The sequence below is a fragment of the Indicator indicator genome, chromosome 4 (genome assembly GCF_027791375.1).
Source record: "Indicator indicator isolate 239-I01 chromosome 4, UM_Iind_1.1, whole genome shotgun sequence".
Lineage (NCBI taxonomy): Eukaryota > Metazoa > Chordata > Aves > Piciformes > Indicatoridae > Indicator > Indicator indicator.
Window position 1 is genome coordinate 36,148,385 of NC_072013.1, and position 19,429 is coordinate 36,167,813.

General features: G+C 38.8%; 1 protein-coding gene across 8 annotated transcripts in view; it reads right to left on the reverse strand.

Moving 5' to 3' along the window:
- Window positions 1-19,429, reverse strand: part of GPHN (gephyrin) — a 296,879-nt gene that overhangs the window by 63,797 nt on the left and 213,653 nt on the right. For 2 of the 8 annotated variants that reach the window (XM_054400803.1, XM_054400799.1), the window contains one exon: window positions 18,229-18,300. The exons of the other annotated variants lie outside the window; for them this stretch is intronic. In XM_054400803.1, the coding sequence (XP_054256778.1) occupies window positions 18,229-18,300 (72 nt within the window). The remainder of the gene's footprint in view (window positions 1-18,228; window positions 18,301-19,429) is intronic. 8 annotated transcript variants of the gene reach the window in all.

Genomic DNA, 19,429 nt, shown 5'->3' on the forward strand with positions numbered 1-19,429 from the left:
TTTCAGGAAAGCATGCAGAATGTGGAACCACCAGCAGAAACCCAAACACACAGACAGACACAGAGGGCTAAGTACAGCAAAGGAAATGAGCTCGCCAAGCTGTAATGAAGGAAGCAGAGTACAAAGAACAGCAGCCGGTAACAACTTCAGAACACTCTTCCTGCACCAGGCAGGCCTATTGGTGAGGTAATGCACCTCCTACAACTCACGGCCAGGGAGAAAGTGCAAAGCTCACATAATCTCTCCTTGAAACTTCAGCATTTTTATGAAGACAATTTATCTTGTGTGATATCAGGAAGCATGTTGCTGCTTTTCTCTACCTGTGATTTATTAGCAATTCTAAGACCTGAGTCCTGTGCAAACTGCTCTGTGCATGTGCTGTTTGAAGAAGCTCTCAAACACCTGCCTGCCTCAAACAGATTTTAAATCACAAATGCTCTTATTTATAGTTCTAGGAGTTTGCCTGGTGTCTCTTGCCTGAAATACCTTTTCCTTTCTACCAGTGCAACACACATTACTCTGTATCTGTAACTAAATACATGAAACTAAACCATGAACAACAAGGTCTCAAACTGGTGGAATAACACTGTAAACATTGATTTTGGCTTCTTATTCTAAGAAATAGAGTTAAGGCTAAAGTAGGAGCAAATTGGTAAAATGTAACGGAATATACTGGTTGGTTTCATTAAAAAATTGGTTTAAATTAATCTGAAGAACAGACAACTGCTGAATTAATACAGCATAAAAATGAGGCTGTTAAAAGAAAACCACAGAAAAAGTGTATCTGGAATCATGTACTTCAGAAAACTTTAACAAAGTATTTTAAGATGGAATGATCCTATTCCAAGATGCAATCTTCCTATTCCAGGAGTGCATTCCTGTTCAAACAGCACTTTTACACTGAGCTGAACGTGCAGGGTCTTACGAGTAGGCTTTGTTGCCACCTGAATTAGGACTAAGGTCAACTCAAAATTAGTGTCATTTGTTCGTTGTTACAGTGAGAATACTTCTGGAAGGGGAGGAGCAGGAAGCTCCAGGAAGTCAATAGCAGCAGATGTTACTCAAACATATGCTTTTAAAAAGAGCAGCACTGTTGGTGGGATTCATCTCACCAACACTGAATTATGAATAATGTAGTATTCTACACATGGAATTACTCATGTGAAGTAAGTGGGGAGCAAAAAAAAAAAGAGGAAAAAAAATCATTTGAAGCCAAAATAATATTAGGAGCAGACATTTACCAATTACTAAATGTTACATTTGGTAGGCTGGACACTGAAAAAAAAAAAAAAAGTCCAATCTTGAATATGACTTCATGCCATCCATACGTTACTGAGTTCTCTTTCCTGAGACTTTTCCTAGACACCTATACTTTACATAGAGGTGTATTCACTTTTGATCAGGTTCCCAGTAGACATACATGGAATTTTAGGGTCAGATTATGGTTCATCCTAATTACTGTTAAAACAAGACAGTGAAAGGGGTTTGATGAATGCACTGCAGAAACACAAGAGCTGAGTTGGTTCCTTTTACAGAAGCTGTATGAAAAAAGAGATATTATCCAATATTTGGAACAAACTGACATGAATGGACATAGTCAAAACCTGTCTGGATGCATTTCTGTGTGGACTTCCCTAGGTGATCCTGCTCTGGCAGAGGGGTTGGACTGGATGATCTCTGGAGGTCCCTTCCAACCTCTAATGTACTGTGGTACCGTGAAAAGGCAAAGGGTAGTTTCCTGGGATGCAAATAAAATGCTAATTAGTCATTGTCTCTCAGTGGAAACTGACCTTGTCCTGGAGATGCAAAATAGGTATGTTTATTACTAGAAGAGGGTTTAAACAAAATCTTACACATTAACTAAAACTGAAAACTGAACATCTCATTGAATGAGCAAACAGGAAGAATTATGACACAGAGTAAAAAAGGAGATAAAATCGTAACCACTGATCAGAAAACTGCTAGGAAAGCAAACTAGTTCTTACAAACTGGCAGCACAGGCTTGGTAGTTAAGAACAAAAAGAGGCAAAGAAAAAAGAAGTGGCTTTTACTTATTAGCAGGAATTTTAATGAAATATTTACATTAGTATGAGATAAAAAATAAGCTGGATTTTGTGTTTGTAGAAGTATGGGACAGCATACAGATGTGCTGTGTGAATAACACTGGAAAGACATTACAAATATGTAGTTTTTCAGGGCTTACTCAAGGTCAGAGAAGCAATATTAATTATCCCAATCTAGAGAGGACACACATCTTGTGTAAGCTAAAGACCTTGTTAAATCACAACATTAAAACTATTGCAAAGTAATTTGTGCACAATATCCAACAGGTATCTCTAACCTGTGCTAACAGAATCCAAGTGGGATTCATAAGACATAAGGAATCTCTAGGAACACTGCACTCAAGAAGCCTAAAAGTTCTGTTTATTTGTATTATTAGCATTGAAAAGATTATTTTATTTATTTAAATGAAATTCTTAAACAATCCCCCAAAGGTTTGGAAACATTGTGCAGCTTGAGAAGTAACCTGTGTAAATAAATGAAGAGAGAGCAGATTTTCTTTCCAAAGAGATACAAGAGAAAGAGATTCCTCTGGTCCTTATTGGTTGCCACACAAATGGGATTTGCCTATTTTCACACTACCTCACACCCAGGCAACTCACTGATGAATCACTTAACCTTACAATTATACACTAGCTGTCTGAACTATACCCAGCTGATCAGCATTAAGACTTTTTAAACTCCTTGTCCATTCCAATTCAATCATCTTTTTAAGCTGCTGTCAACCAGGGCTAAAAATATGAAAGTGATGTATTGAAATTCTTGTCCTCAAGCACACCATGAATTACTCTCTAACCCTGGAGCATACACTAATGAGGTTGATATTTTAAACAGTTTAATTTCTATTACAAGTATTCTGCTTTTAAATGAAATTTCAATTGCTTCCACATTTCTATTTCTTGACCCAGAAACAGACAATTTCAAGGCAGCATTAAACCAATAAAACATCCACATTACTGCAAAAAATGGAAACTATTTTTCATGAATAGAGTTATCATCAAAATCAGAATATTAAAATAAATTCTTCATTCAAATATAGTCAGGCAAAATTGGGAAGCTGAAGTGAAACACATACATGAAATATCAGATTAATATTATGTGTGAAACTTATTTTTCCTTTGACATGTAGGCATTATGACTTCATCTGAATTATTTTCTGCAGGGCTTCTGCATTAAACAAGATAAGGCTATTTCATTTTAATCTCCCTCTTCAAAAACTAGTTGCATGTTTTACTTACTCAACATTATCCAAACTCTCTTCTGAATAGGAAATTTAGTTCATTACAGATTTCTCTGTTGCGCTCAATTCTACAGTATAAGACATCCTAATGCACTTGAAGTAATTTATTTTTACAGAACCTTTCGTGTAGCAGAGGGATGGTTTGATTTTACAAATGGGAAACTGAGACCCAAAGACATCTAGACTAAATTTAACTTGACATGCCTATAGCTTGATTACAGTACACAAAGCCCCTTAGCTGCCATTTATTTCAACTGCACTTGGAGTGCTCAGCATATGCAAAAATCACTCATTTTGTGTCTCAAGAAGGACACACAGAAAATGAGTACTCCTGAAAATAAGTGTTAAAAGGTGTGACACACGAAATTTACATTAGTATGGAGACAGAAAAAGCAACACAGTCTTCCTTGGCACCTATTCAAGGTGTCCTGCTCTGGCATCGTGTTTTCTGGTCCAGCAGACAGCTCTGCTCCCTAACTGAAAACAGGGTAACTGCAGTCACCACTCACCACAACTGCAGGCACTGGAAAATCCAGTTCAGTTCTCTTAACATCTAGTATTGCCAATATCTGAATATATGTTGGCAGTGAAGGGACAGACGCAAGTTTGCAACTTGCAGCTTCTGCTGCTTTTGATTTAAAGGCCACCAACCCCTTAATCAAAGGTCTGTGGAAATAAAAAAGCATTTCTCCATCGACCTTCAAAGGATTTTGAATCAAAGCCTACAACCCCTATTTCTCGCTTACACTTTACCTTCCTGGAAGCTGGCTACACAGGTAACAGTCCTTCCAATACTACTACAAGAATGTGAACAGATGACAGTAGCACCAACACAATCACAGCAATGATAAGCTCCAAAAGCCACCAATTATGGAGCAGTGAATTTTCAGGTCTGAAGAAATCTTCAGGCCCAGCCAGCATGGGTTTAGGAGGGGCAGGTCCTGCCTGACCAACCTGATCTCCTTCTATGCTCAGGTGACCACCTGGTGGGTGTGGGGCAGGCTGTGGATGTAGTCTACTTAGACTTCAGCAAAGCCTTTGGCACCGTCACCCATAGCAAACTGCTGGCCAAGCTGGCAGCCTGTGGCTGGGACAGGAGCACTCTGTGCTGGGTTAGGAACTGGCTGGAGGGCCAAGCCCAGAGAGTGATGGTGAATGGTGCCACTGCCAGCTGCCTGTCATGAGTGGTGTCTCCCAAGGATCAGTGTTGGGCCCTATCCTGTTCAATATCTTTATTGATGATCTGGACAAGGGGATTGAGTCCATCATCAGTAAGTTTGCAGATGACACCAAGCTGGGGGCAGATGTTGATCTGTCAGAGGGTAGGAGGCTCTGCAGAGGGACCTTGCCAGGCTGGTCAGATGGGCAGAGGCCAAGGGCATGAGACTGAACACATCTAAGTGCCAGGTTCTGCACTTTGGCCACGACAACCCTGTGCAGTGCTATAGGCTGGGGACAGAGTGGCTGGTGGGCAGCCAGGCCGAAAGGGACCTTGGAGTGCTGGTTGACAGTAGGCTGAACATGAGCCAGCAGTGTGCCCAGGTGGCCAAGAAGGCCAATGGCATCCTGGCCTGCATCAGCAATAGTGTGGCCAGCAGGAGCAGGGAAGTCATTCTGCCCTGTGCTCAGCACTGGTTAAGCCACACCTTGAGTACTGTGTCCAGTTCTGGGCCCCTCAATTAAAAAAAGATGTTGAGATGCTGGAATGTGTCCAGAGAAGGGCAACAAAGCTGGAGAGGGATCTGGAGCACAGTCCTGTGAGGAGAGGCTGAGGGAGCTGGGACTGTTTAGCCTGGAGAAGAGGAGACTCAGGGGGGACCTCATTGCTCTCTACAACTACCTGAAGGGAGGTTGTAGCCAGGTAGGAGTTGGTCTCTTCTCCTAGGCAACCAGGCACAGAAGGAGAGGACACAGTCTCAAGCTGAGCCAGGGAAGGTTTAGGCTGGATGCTAGGAAGAAATTCTTCACAGAGAGATTTGCCATTGGGATGTGCTGCCCAGGGAGGTAGTGGAGTCACTGTCCCTGGAGGTGTTTAAAATAAGACTGGATGAGGCACTCAGTGCCATGGTTTAGTTGATTCGATGGTGTTGGGTGATAGGTTGGACTTGATGATCTCAAAGGTCTTTTCCAACCTGGTTAATTCTGTGATTCTGTGAAAACTGAAGTACAGGTCAACACACAATTTTGTACCTTTTTAAAGCATGTTTAAATGTTAATTTCAGCTTTTCCACTGGCATTTGCCAGCAATTCTGGTTGGAAATTTTGATGGTTATTATCATCCTAAAGTGAATGGTCAGGTCACTCTACAAACGATTAGGAACAAAACATGTGGTATGATCAGAACTTCTGCACTGGCCTACCATCCAAGTAGTAGATTTCAGTTAATCTTCACATTTTTATTTGAGCTAGGAACATCAAATTTGAATGACTTCAAGTGCAAGAGGAAAAACTAGTAAGCATAGGTAAGGATAAACACAGATGGCATACGTTATAGCCTCTGATGCATACAGTATGCAGCTAAAACCTCAGACTTGCACACTTTCGGGTATAAAACCCAATAAAGCTCTTTTTAGATTCAAAGTAGGGTGCAACAACTGTAAGGAAAATAAAGCTTCAGTCTGTGAATCTATCTGAGCACTGAACATCAGTACAGTGAACTCAGCGTATGAAGAGGCAGGTTTCCACCTTTGAGTTGAGGCAGAAACATACTCTATTCCTCTGAGGAAAGCCCTTCAAGTGAAATCAGAATCATCATGGATGCATAGCATGATGATTTCAGAGGGTTCATCAGCTATGGAAAAGACAAGCTGGACTCAGGCAAATGCTGCAGTGAGAACTATGCTGTCAAACACAAGTTAGAAATTATTTGTCAAAAATGCTTGAAAATACAGATGCAGGAAGAGGATTTGCATTTAGGATTTTGGGTTGTGCCTCAAAGGCTCAAAAGGATAAGATTCTTTTAGTGCTGCCTTGAATTTGGCAGTCCGGACTGCAAGGTCCAGTACAACGGCCATCACCTCATCCCCACAGCAGCTATGTGCCTGAGAGCACAGCATTAATATGGCTGGGCTTCTAGCAGCAGGCTTGGAAACTGATACAAGAGAAAGGGATATGGAAAATATTGTGCACAAGGACATTCTTTCTCCACTCCAGCTCTTAAATGAAAAAAAAAGATCGTAATTACACTTAGCAAAAAAGCTTGTTTTGATGCTACAAACCTCCATTTTTATAACCGGAAAAACAAGATCATGTAGGGAGCACTGAAGGGACCCACTGACAGAGGTTTGAGCTATACCTTGTGGTAGATACTGACTCTGTTGTGTACATCTCAGCTGATTCCCATGTGTTGAAATGGATACTGTCCACCAGAGATCACACATATGACATTTCACATCAGTGATTACGCCCAAAGCCCTAAGAGCAAATTTGATCTGCTTTGATTTATTACTGTTTCAAACTCCAGCCTAATTTTCTGTATCTTCGACTACTGCAGCTGACTCTGAAGAGTTAGATTGCTTTGGGAGCTGAGCCTAAAGAGTATTTGCATGGAGCATTATTACTAGTGTAGCAAAATACAAACTGCCGTCTGGCTTCTAAAAGTAAGCCAGCCCCAAACAAATAAACACTTAACATAGTATGCTGGTGAGCAGCTTGCTACTGAATGAAAGAAAGAAAACAGTGCTTGTCTAGAAATCTCACAGTTACATCTCATCAAGCCAGTTTTGATGCCATACAGTCCCAGGTATGGTACAGCTCAAGAAAATGGAAAAAAATGCTTAAATGGATGTAATTATAGAGAAATAACGACCAGTTTGACTTTGCAAAATGCTAATGTAGTTTACACTATAACCAATCAAAAGGAAAATAACATTCATGGCTCTCTGTCAATTTGTTTCATAAAGAATTGCATATCTCTGCCACAAGGCAGAGTGAAACGTCTCCCTCTTTTGCGGAAGAAGAAGAAGAGAAAAATTCAGAGGCAGGTATTTAAAATGGAAACAGAAAGACTTGTCTTGAAACAAAAAGCAAAGAACTTTAAAGTTTCAAGTGGGTAAGAACGGAAATTATTTCTGAATGACTTGATTTTTAGAATATAGGAATACACAGAGCACTATCTGGAAAATAGCTGTGATATATAATTCAGTTTCTGAGTGCCTAAGCTTCCTAATAGACACTTCGAGTTCTGTTTATTCTCTCTCTGAAATCCAGTGCTGGGAAGCATTTTACCACAATAAAAACCAAGAAAAAAATATTACAGTAAGTTGCGTAGACAAGGTTTAAGCCAAAATCTGTAATATGACATAAGATGCCAGCTGGGATTTGAAATCCCACTTGTACCACCCTCAGGAACAGTTCTTTGTAAATGAACTTAGTGCTTCAATTAACAGAAGTCACAAGATACTATGTACAGAGAAGTGGCAGTATTAAGTGAACAAAGGGTAAACAAAGGTTAAGTTGCATTTAAAGTAAAATATAGGAACTTTTTTTTTAATTAAGCTGTCATTCATCAAACTTATCCGAGTATACCTTGATCAGACTACTGCAGCAACACCCTCTCCTTCGGGATGTAACCCGAAATTCTGCCATACTTTGACTCACGAGCTGTCACCAATGCCTTTCTTGATGTGATATTTTTCCCTTGTAAGAACAGTTCTCTGCTCTGATATGACAGAGAGACTACTACAGAAGACATTTTGTGCAGCTGCTAATTCCAGTAACAAGATTGAAGACAGGCCTCTACAAATAAAGGAACTGGATCATTGGCTTTTCAGAAATGTTTGCATTTGACTGTGCACTGAGCAAACCAACCACATCTCTCTAAATTTCAATTTGTTCTTCTTAAGCCTAGAGTAAGGTAGTACTACGAACAAGGCCAAATGCAAGAGAATTGAATTTTAATTTTTAAATAGCAATTACAAAATAGAAATCTGTGACCTCCTGTTCATGTTCGAAACATAAATACCTAAAAATTCTAACTTTACTTAAAACCTCATTGTTCTATTAGCAACTGTATAAAAATAACACAGAAAACCAGAACCAGATTGTACCAATGCAGCTGGAAAACCCCCAAATGATTAGTTGATCTTATTGCCTCTGCTGTGTTTATTTCTGAACTGTAGATATCACACATGCACAAAGAATGTGTTTCTTTTTAAATCAAGAGGGGGTTTTCTTCTGTTTTAAAGCTGATGACTTGGCAAGTTAATTAAAGTCATGTCCATAAACAACATGAAAGACTCATCACTCCTAATGAATAGAGCTAAGCTGGAAAAAAAAAATATTTCAAAGAGTATCTCAACAAAGCTTATGGCATTCCCAAGGCACTAAGACAGGCAATCTTCTTTGAATGTAGGCAGCCTTTATTGAATGGATCAGTACATTTATGGCACATGTAAAGAACCAAATTCTCTGTCTGCTAGAGCTCTGCTTGAAAGCAGAGAAGAGAACAGAGAAGATCTGCTTACATTTACTTCATTCTGACTCGCCTACCCAGGGCATAGCCTTAATTGCCTAAGAGCAATCTTTGTTTATTCCATGAGAGTGATCTTAGACAAAACAAAGGTACAGGTCTGCTCCTCTTGGTCATGGTCTTCCATCTCCTTAATCACTTTTTCACTTGAATTATGTCAATCTGATTGTAAGAGTTGAATGAAATTTTCCAAAATTTAAACAATAAAAATAAAACCCCCAGCTCATTTATTGACAGAACTGTTTACAAAAGAAAAAAACCCAAACAAATAAAAAGGAAATCCTGCACCAGAAATTGCTATGCCCAACTGAATTTGTGCTTTCCTACTTCTGGCAGATATTCACATTTCTGAGTGGAAGTTAATTGATGCAACAAAATGTAAACTTTTTGTCACACTAATCAAGTTTATGCATCACATTTTAAAAAGCATACAAATCGAGGGCATAGTAAACATGAAGTACAAAACCTGCCTAATGATCTGACCAATACCTATGGTACTTCAAGCCTATTTATGTTTCTTATTATGTAACACCTCTCTTGCTATTCTACTGATCTTCCTGACAGTGCTAGAGACAGACCTTTAACAGTATTCAAGTTTCAGACATTGTATATGGATATTCACCTAGGACTTTCCTTTATATTGAATTATTTCCATAATTATAAAAACAATACTGACATTAAAGCATTCTGGGGTGCCCAAGAATTGACTGAAGTCCTTTTCAGTTACTTGACAATTGTACAGTCAATTCATGATTAAATTGATTATTCTAACTCAAAAATTGTGTTACCTGGCCCACTGTTTAGAAATCTAGAGAAATACTTTAAATAAAAGAGTAAGAAACTCAGTTTAGAAGGAGGACAAAGTGTAAGGGGTTGCCACATTCTCAACCCAGCATAAGGAAGCTGGCAGACCCTCTTGCCATGGGAGAGAAAATGAACACAAAGCTTTGTAGCTCTTTCCTAACAAAAGGCATCACACTCTAACCACTCCAGGAGACTAAACAAAACTTATGACAAGCTACAGACCTGAGCGTCCCGTCTTTGGAAAACTTAAATTTTGTGTTGTGTTTTGGGGTTTTTTTAAGCACATTGTAGCACTTCAGTAAATGCTGCTATCCTTTCAAGCAGATCAACAGGTTTCCTTCATTACGCTTTTAGCCAAACACACAGCACATGCAGAAGCCAGAGGAGAGGAAGAGAGAAAGAGAGAGAGAGAGAGAGCGAGAGATTGATGCTGTCAATAAAAAGTCTGAGACAGAAATGAGGATAAAAATGAGGCCATTTCTTAACAGTACCTAAACGTAACTGTATAAATTGGGACACTATGGATGTTCATTGCTCATTGGTTTTATATTTTGTATAGTATTTTAAAAGATACTGGCTGAAGTCAGAGGACTTCTAAAAGTGTACATAAAACCAATCTGAAGTAACAATTTAAGTAAACTACTGTTATTAGAGAAGAATAAATGACTGCATTTTGTGATAACTGGAGAAGTAAAATTACAGATACATTACACACCCAAGTGCTAAGGCAGCATCATACCTAATTAATATTTCTACTCTTAGAAAAATAATTTAAGTAGTCCTGCTAACATTTGCAAAAATTATAGGTGTGAAGCTAACTGCTTGTCACGAAAGGGGAAAAACCTTATTGCATATTGTAAAATTCAAAAATGAAAGGAGCTTGTATTTTATCATTATATTGCTTTAGAGCAATAAAGCTTTACTTCTTTTGCCACCAGAAAGCCTCTTTTTAAAGAAATTCACTTTGATTTAATTGCCATGAACCCAAGACAGCACCTCATTCTAGACACGAGGGATCATTAAGATGCTGACTGAAACTACTACCCTACCAATCCTGGAGTTCAACAAACTGTGAAAGCCTTTCTGTACAAGTTTGTGAAATGTTTCTTCCCATTCCTCTCAAACAGGCATCAACAGACCTCATCCATAGTCAATAAAGAGGACCAGGTGAAAAGAAGTTTTTTCTAATGACTGGGCTCTGAGATGCAAAATAGCCTTTACGAGGATGTTTTCTCACAATGAAGAACACACAGATCCCAAGTTTCTCTTCTGCGGCACATCTTTCACTTCTTCAATCAAAGACCTTCCATGCAACAGCAGAAAAATATCACTGACAGTACCCTCGCTTTCCTTGTCAGTAATCTTAGTTCTAAAGTGCCAATTGATCCAATTCCAGAGCTTTTCTCAACAATTAAAAATGTAATCACATTTCTTATGATGAATAAACAAGGTCTATTTCTGGAAAACAGATGTCAGCAATTGTTTGTATCAGGTTACCTTTCGTCTTCTGTAGTACCTTTGTCAGAAGGCACATTCAGTTCAATTCCCACAGCACTGATGCCATTTCTCTCATCTTGTGTTCCTGGCACCCTCTGATGGTCCAAAGCTATTTGGTGATGACTTGGACTTACAAAATTAAGAAGCTCTAAACTAGGTGCTTAAGAATCAGCTTAAGAAAAATATTTTCTTGAATTAAGAACCACACAAATAGGTGTTGACACAAGAAAAAGCTTTGAGGTCCTTTGAGAAGAATGGTCCCTTTATTCCCTTGGATGTGAGACACTATGCAATACAACACTACTCTTTTTCTTCCCCTTGATCAACACTAATGGCAGGGTTTGGACTCAGTTTAACAATAACTCAGTGCAAGAGATTATCTATTACATCATTTGAGATCAGGATATGGTTTACTTGTGGCAGTCTTTCCCATCTTCCAAAATAAGAGCAAGTGACACTGAGCACCATGCATCCTGACATAAAGCTGTATTCCTGAAGGAAGAGTCTCTTTACAAAGTTAGAAACTACAAATCTTTTACAGACCCCAGAGAATTTCCAGTCCCTCCTTGCCTCTTGAGGTAGCTGAATTGCCACAGAGATCTTCAGTTTCAATCAATTTGTCCCTTTGGAACTGTCATTGGGTCAAATGGTCTGTTCAAAAATACTGAGGACTCTATCCTGCCATGAGAGAAGAAGGTATCCCTATATTTTTTTTATATCTTCAGGTTGCAGTCTAAAAAAGGGCAGTCCAAGTCTTGCACTGTGCATTTCATAAGCACAAAATTCTGATCAGCCAGACTTTATTACCCACATCACAAGATCTGGGTCCCCTGTGGCCGGGTTATCTACGTTTTACAGACAAAAGTCTTCTCTTTGGACAGAGGATAAAGGATGAATTGCTGATGCAGCCTCACCATGCACCTTGATACTTCAGCCGCCACCTTGTGTAGACACTGTTGACTATCATGCATGTAATACTCCAATTTTCTTCTCCAGTTGGAGTAGAATCTCCTATTCCAAAATCACTAATTGGTACCACAGTCTGACAGCTCTGAAGAAGGGAAAATCCCATTGAGCAGGAGGCCAACACATTGTGACTAGTCACCAGCTACACCACACCTTGGCTTGCAGTGATGCCTCCAGATGTGACAAGCACAAGCAGTTAAGCTGCAGGTGGAGCAGGAAGAGTCCGGTGTCCCCCACAGTGGCTTACTGACTCCACAATCCGTAAGAGCATGTGCACCATCTTGGTTGATGTGGAATGCCAGAGCTGGATTCTTTGGAAGGAGAGTGTCAGCAAGCTCACATGCCTCTTGATCCAGAGATTTTTCTTAATTTTATGACTGCTGAGGGAGGGTGGCATTTGTCTCGCATTTGTAAGCACTAAACTTAACTTCTTGCTCCTGTATTAGGCTGGAAGTATTTGTATGCGTGAGTGCAGTGTTGCTTATTCCATGTTTCTGTACCAATGATAATCACGATAAAGCAATGAGGCTTCCATATAGTACAATAGCAAGACACACCAAACTACAGAATATGTATCAGGCAGACAGCAGCTATTTATCTATAACAGAAAACCTGGTAAGCATCTTTCTTCCTCAGGACTTCATTAGATCTTTCACCTGTTCATACACTGAAACTAGAAAAAACCTTTCTATTGCTAAGGATAAGGAAATTCTAGGAATGATTTTTTTGAGAAGCTGAAGCTTTTCAGAACAAATTAGCCACACATCAGCAAGGTATTGCTTAGACACAGATCTTCCTGCTTAGGGACAAAGTAGGTGAGCTCCTTGTGTTTGCATTTGTGTAATGCTCATTAACAGAACATTTGCATCGGATCTAGAACTTGGTGCACATGCTGAGAAAGAGCGAACTGTCATCTCTCCATGAGAGCTTGCCAACTTTAAGGGATTATTTTAAAATACAGAATAAATAACTGTATGTGCTCAAGACTGATTCAGTATTGCAGAAAAGCTCAAGTTCATCTTTCTAATACTCATCCACTAATCAATTATAATAACATGCTTAAACCAAATCTCTACACAGTGGGTCATGACATTTGTCAGTATTTTATAAACTCTCTTTTTGTCCAATAATGATGCAAATTTTGCTTTATCTTAACATTTTTCTTCTTTTTTTTTTTTCTTTCCCCATCCTAGTTATAACTGAATGCATTTTTCTTCTCAATTCTTGCTAAGGCTGTACTATATATTTTTATGGAAGATTATCATGAAGCTGATGTGGAAGTACATACAACAGCTTCTTTCAGCAGGCAGTGACCCAAGCCAGATCTTTGGGAATTACTAACTTTGGGAACTGACCTTCAGGTGTCATAAAACCACCTATATCTAAACAAGTAATTAGAAATCATAATGTGATGACTATCTTACAGAGTCGTTCCCATGTCACTAGCTGAAAAATGAGGCAGACAAAGGAGTGAAGCACCCTGGGCATCTGTAAGTTTATTACAGCATTGCAGCAGTTGCCTAGCTAGGCTCCAGACTGGTGGCTCCAGACTGGTGGCTCCAGACTGATTTTAAAACCATGCTGACCATGGCTGCAGATTGATCATGCAAAATCTGCACCACCCCCCACCCCAAGCTGATTCTTCCCCACTTGTGCACAGTGCAAAGCAAAAATGAAAAAAGTAAATAAAACCAAGAAAAGTGTGATGGGTGAGCAGGTCAACTGTGTGAGAGAACACGTGCAAAGTATACCTCAGAAACACTATAGGTGGATGAGCACGAAGGGAGCCGAGCCTGGTTGTGCAGTGGGGAAAAGAAAACACTGTTAAAAAAGAATGGTGGCACAGTAAGGGTCTCAGAAGGTTTTCTGTATAGGTGGTTCCAGCGCTGAGATAGTAGCAGGGGGTTCATTAAGTTTCAGCTATTTTAGAAACTCCTAATTTATACCTTTTAAGGGGGAAGCTTCTAAATGAAAAAAAAAAACCCCACAAAACCCATATTTGTAAAATAATTAGAACTAATGGTTACTCTGAAGACAACGATTAATCCTTCATCTAAATAAGTGACAGCACTGTTCTTAGGATAATAAGGCATTCTAGGATGGAGCTTTACCAATTTCATTTAAAACTATTAGTTTTATTCTAACTCTGCAAATGGTACTGCATGAAAACCCATAGAGGCCTATTTTCAGATGCTCAGAAGCAGCATTTTGACAGTGCAGGTTTTTCTTCAATCTCACTGCCCCAAAAGTCAGAACAACTTGCAAAGTGAAATGACTAATAGCCAGATACAGGACAGTAGAAATCTGCAGATTATGTCTCAAAGCAATTTAAAGTGCTGTGACTCTTGAGGGACAGAGCTTTCAATGCACACTTCACCTTTACTGATCACTTAAAGAACACTTTGTTCATACTGGATGCCTATCTTTCCTATCCTATTAATCATTCAGATATAACTCAAGTATAAAAAAAACCCTCTCCAGTTATTTGCAGGATTTCTTTTCCTAACAAATCTGAAAATCCTTTCTTTGGTTGAAAACATTAAATGTTTCAATTACAAAGAACAGTCTGAAGTTTTTTGATTTATTTTTCTTTAACTTTTGTTAGCTCAATAGCAATCTGATGACAACTGGCTGTGAAGAAAGAGTACAAGCAGCCTAATAAACAAAATTTAAAAATACATGGTTCTTATAAACAGATTTAAAATATCCTCTACATATTATTTTAGAAGTAGAAAAAGTAAGTATCAGAAGCTCCAGCAAAACTTCCTTCAACAAAATTAGTATCTCTGCAGCAGTTTGGAAAGATTTGTGGTAAAGACGAACCCAGCAGGAGTTTCCACATAAATGATTCCTGACCACTTGCTGACTTAGGTGTTATGATGGACTGAGTAGAGAACATGGTACTCATAAAAAATCTCTCTCCAGTATTCTTCAATCTCAAACATGTGTTTCATAGATCTTCATTCAAATATAAAATACCATTTCCAGGAAAATCCTCCAGTGACATTGGTCTGTGTCTCCATTATATTCTTCTATAGAGCTGCTCTTGCTTCACTGAAAAATTTTATATACTCTGAGAATATTTCTGTTCCTCTCTGGCACTCTGTACTTCGTTTACACTTCCAGGTAACATTGCTAAGGAAATATGAATCACTTCACAACACATCAAACATTCATATGCAGTCAGCACCTTCTTTACCTGATGAAATGCTTGCTTTTAGCACAGATTTGTAGAAGGATTAGAAAATTCCTTCAGGCAAATAGAAAATGTGGAAAATGAAGTTTTAAGAAATCAAGTATTATTCTTAAGCAGGCTTAAAAAAAGGGGGGGGGGGAGGGGAGAATAATAAAAAGACTAGAGAACTCCGCCTGAGCAAAAACTGGTTCTAGAAACACTGCTCTAAAATCTTCCCAATAAATAAAAGGTGTGCTTTTGCTCAGAACAGGGTTCCACAATCCACCTAGTACTTTTGGATGAGGATTTAATCAAGATTCTCATGTCATGCCCAACCATTGTTCTCATGGTTCGTCTTGCAAAAGCATGGAGAAAGAAGAACCATTAGCTTTTGCAGATGCAGATCCAAAGAATGCAGCAACAGCAAGAAACATCACAGCAGCAGTTTGAAAAGCATGAGCAACTAGCTACACAGAATTGTACTCTGCAAAGTTGTGAAGAACTTGGCTCATTTTGTCTGCTCTTCACACCAGCTTTCAAGAGATATGATGGACACTTGTGCATTAATTAATATTCTCTTAGACAACTACTTTAAGTAGGATGCTATTACTTTCCCTGTGGCATTATCCTGTGACCTATTGATCCACATCTTCATTCATGCCTAGGCTTACCATTCAACTCCAGTTCTATTCCTATTAGTATTTAATCACTTTAATTAGTTTTGTATTTTTCTATTCAAGGCTTTGAAGAAGAAGAAATACAAAACCAGCCCTCAGGCTGGAGTAACTGTTGTTGTAAATGGTTATGTGTTGCTGTTACTCAAACCCTCAAGGTGCTCATTTAACTCAAATCTTGCGTGTTTCCAGTGCAATTTTATTTCAAACTTCCAACAGGCTTTCTAAACTCTTGTGGAATCTGGGATATTCTGCAGAATTCCAATGTTTCCTACATTTTTCCAGTGGCCTCTGAATTTAATCCGGAAAGCACATCTTTGCAATTCATTCTGTAAGGAATAGCGTACACATAGTGTACACAACTCTGTAATGGCATTTCTTTTGCACCTGTGGGGCTGGCCATCAGATACTCTGTGCTTCCTCCCACACCATTCAATACATTTGCCACACTGTAGGAGTATCTACAACTGACACCTAAAAGTCTCCAAAAGCAGCATGGAGGAGATAAAGCTTTTTTTAAAGAGGAACTATTAACAAATCCCTCATTATTTTCTTTACAACTGATCACTATTCAGAGTATTTGTTGTTTTCTTTAATCGGTCATTTGCATATTGTCTTTTAAAATGTTGGCTTGTCTAAAACATCCACTAGTGCAGCATCAACCAGAGTGGTAGGGACACAGATTTTAGTTATCCAGTATTTGCAATGTTTCCTGCTTTTTAAAGAAACTTAAAGAGCATACGCAGAACATATGGAACATTTCTTAGCTCACAGTCTGACTTTCCTACTTAGATTCAGTAGGGTATGGGCACAAAATAACAGATAAAGGGGCACAAAGGAACAGGACAATTTCATGACAAGTGATTTGTCATGGCTAATGTGGTCACAGATTTTCATTTGAAACCTTTCCCCATGTGACAGTCTGGGAAATAATGTGTGATTAAATATCCTTTTTGTAGTAAAAAATTTCATGGCAATTTTTCCTTGATTTAGATATAACCACTGTTACTAAATCATGAATTTAAGTGTGAGGAGTCTAAGCCAAAGAACTTTCTTTGCCTTGATTATGGCTAATAAATTTGAGTTGTCACCAATTTTAAAATGTCATACAGTTTACTCCCCCAAAAACTTGATTCTTAAAGATTTCCCAGGGAAAACATACAGCCCTTTAATCAGAATTATAGAAAGCTGCGATATATTAGCAGCTCAGTTTCCTTGTATTTGACCTGCAAAAGATTATAAACTCAGGGACTTCTACTTGACAATGAGCAGAAATCACCTTTACGTTAGGTACACGGCTGGACATGCAAAAGCATCAAAAAGGGGTAAAAATTATCAAATCATTATCATTACCAAAATTATCTTGCACTACATAACCAGAATGGTTTATGTATTAGAATGATAGCGCTGAGAATGACAACAGTCACAGTGCACGGCAGACACACAAAGGACATGAATCTCACTGGATGGATGTACACAGGGGTGAGTGGCAATTTCATTGCCAAGTGCTCACAACTGCCTTTTCTCCCTAGTTTTAATTACACATTCAATTATGCACCTTAAACTCACTGCTACAGAACTGCTGAAAAGCTGATCTTAGCCTATCAGGTGAGCCACTAATCACAAGGCACTGATGTCTGTATTAAGTTGGATCTGACTTGCTTTATTAAAAAATTCTGTGAAAAATGCCAACTTTATCAAGATGTCGTGACTGATATTTACATCTTCATCCTTTTTTCACATTTTTTTCAATTAAATAACAAACTTAACACATAAGTTTTTGTATTAGGCCTCTAAAAAGCAAGTGACAGAATTTGCACATCTGTCTTTCATTCCAACATTAACCATTTTTGTGAGGTAAGATAGGGCCTCACAAAGATTGAGGGCAAAGACAGAGGTACACGTGAACCTGTCTGGTTTTACCTCACTTTGCATCAGCCATAGTTTTCAGTCCAGGTGAGGCTCTCAACCACTGGCAGAAGGCATTTTGATCCATTAGAATAAGGACATCATTTTTTTTCCCCTAAGTTTAATAGTCAATAATATTCAATTAATATGCAACTTCAGTTTTGGAAAGGCAGGGGGTTTTGGTTGCTGTAAAGCCAAGCACTTGGATGAATAATCATTAAAATGCAGTAGGATATTCTTTTACATAAACCTGTCAATTAGGTCACGTTTCTAACACATTAAAATGAAACCCCAGCTAGAAAAGAAAGAAAACACAAAGGGAGAAAGCGAGAGACAAAATGAAAAAGATGGGGATGAAAGGACAACTCCACCATATTTGTTGTTACCAGCCAGTGGAAGATTTAAAAAAACAGATCCCTGAGTGAAATCACACATTTGTTCGGAGAGAGCATCCTTTGGCATTGCATTGTAGGTGGTCTCTGAGCTCACCCAGCTTCCCATGGAGCTACACGTAAACATCAGAAAATTAATTGAAAAGCAATCTGTTCTCTTGTCCCCTTGGGTTTTTCTTCTCTTTTGTTCTTTGGGGTATTTTTTTTGGGGGGTGGGGTGTTATTTTTTATCTAAATATATCACAGCACAACACATTTCTCACTGCCTCTGGAAAAGTATCTGAAAATATGAAAGTGCTTTGGACAACACAGATGTACACACTCACTAAACTTGGAATCTGGAAACAAAATATTTTCCCCTGATTTTCAGTCCAGGGAAAAAACCAATCAACAAATCAAGGGACAGATCATTCTTAAGCTACTTGAATCTCTTCCACGTGTTAATCTATTTATTTACTTGCTTATTTATTGGTAAGGCTGTGCTCTAGAACTTATCTCCATCAAAAATAGATTTTTAGAGGTAATTTCCATGTTTGGGAACCTCAGTTAGAACTTCTCATTTCCTATAAGGATACTCATGCAGGATTCTGTGTCCAAGTATACTTTATGATCATGAAATTATACCCTGGGCAATTAGGCAGAAGAATAATAAACCTAAATTAAGTGTCAACAGGTGTTGATGAAAATAATATGCAAATCCCACCACCTAAATAAACTACAACTTCTCTGCCTGCACTACACATCTAGGATTCTGTGTGATGCCCCATTAAATGCACAGGTCAAACCCAGCACAGACACTGGCTTGTCTTGCACTTTCCTCCACGTGAATTCAGTGGTCCTGAATGTCTGCAGCTGAGACAGTGCCTCATTCATGCACAGTGCTCTTCTCTACTCTGTAACTGAAACTTCTTCCCAAATAATGAGATGAAAAGATAAAGCCTCACAGACAGCCAGGAATGCTACATATGCCTCCAGCTATAACCTGTATAATCAAACAGCAACTGGCTTTTTTTTCAATTCTGAGATCGATTTAAATGAAGGCATTACTGGAAAGAGTTTTAATTAATCCTTCCCCTCCCCTTCTTTATGTTCAGTGAAATAACATTTTCACAAAGAGCAGCTGTAGAGCAGTGGTAGAGAACAGGGAAGATGGTTTGTCCTGGAACAAAGGCAGTATACTCACATACAGAACCAAAACAAAAGATCAGAAACCAAAAAGGCAGGAAAGGCAAGGACAGCGAA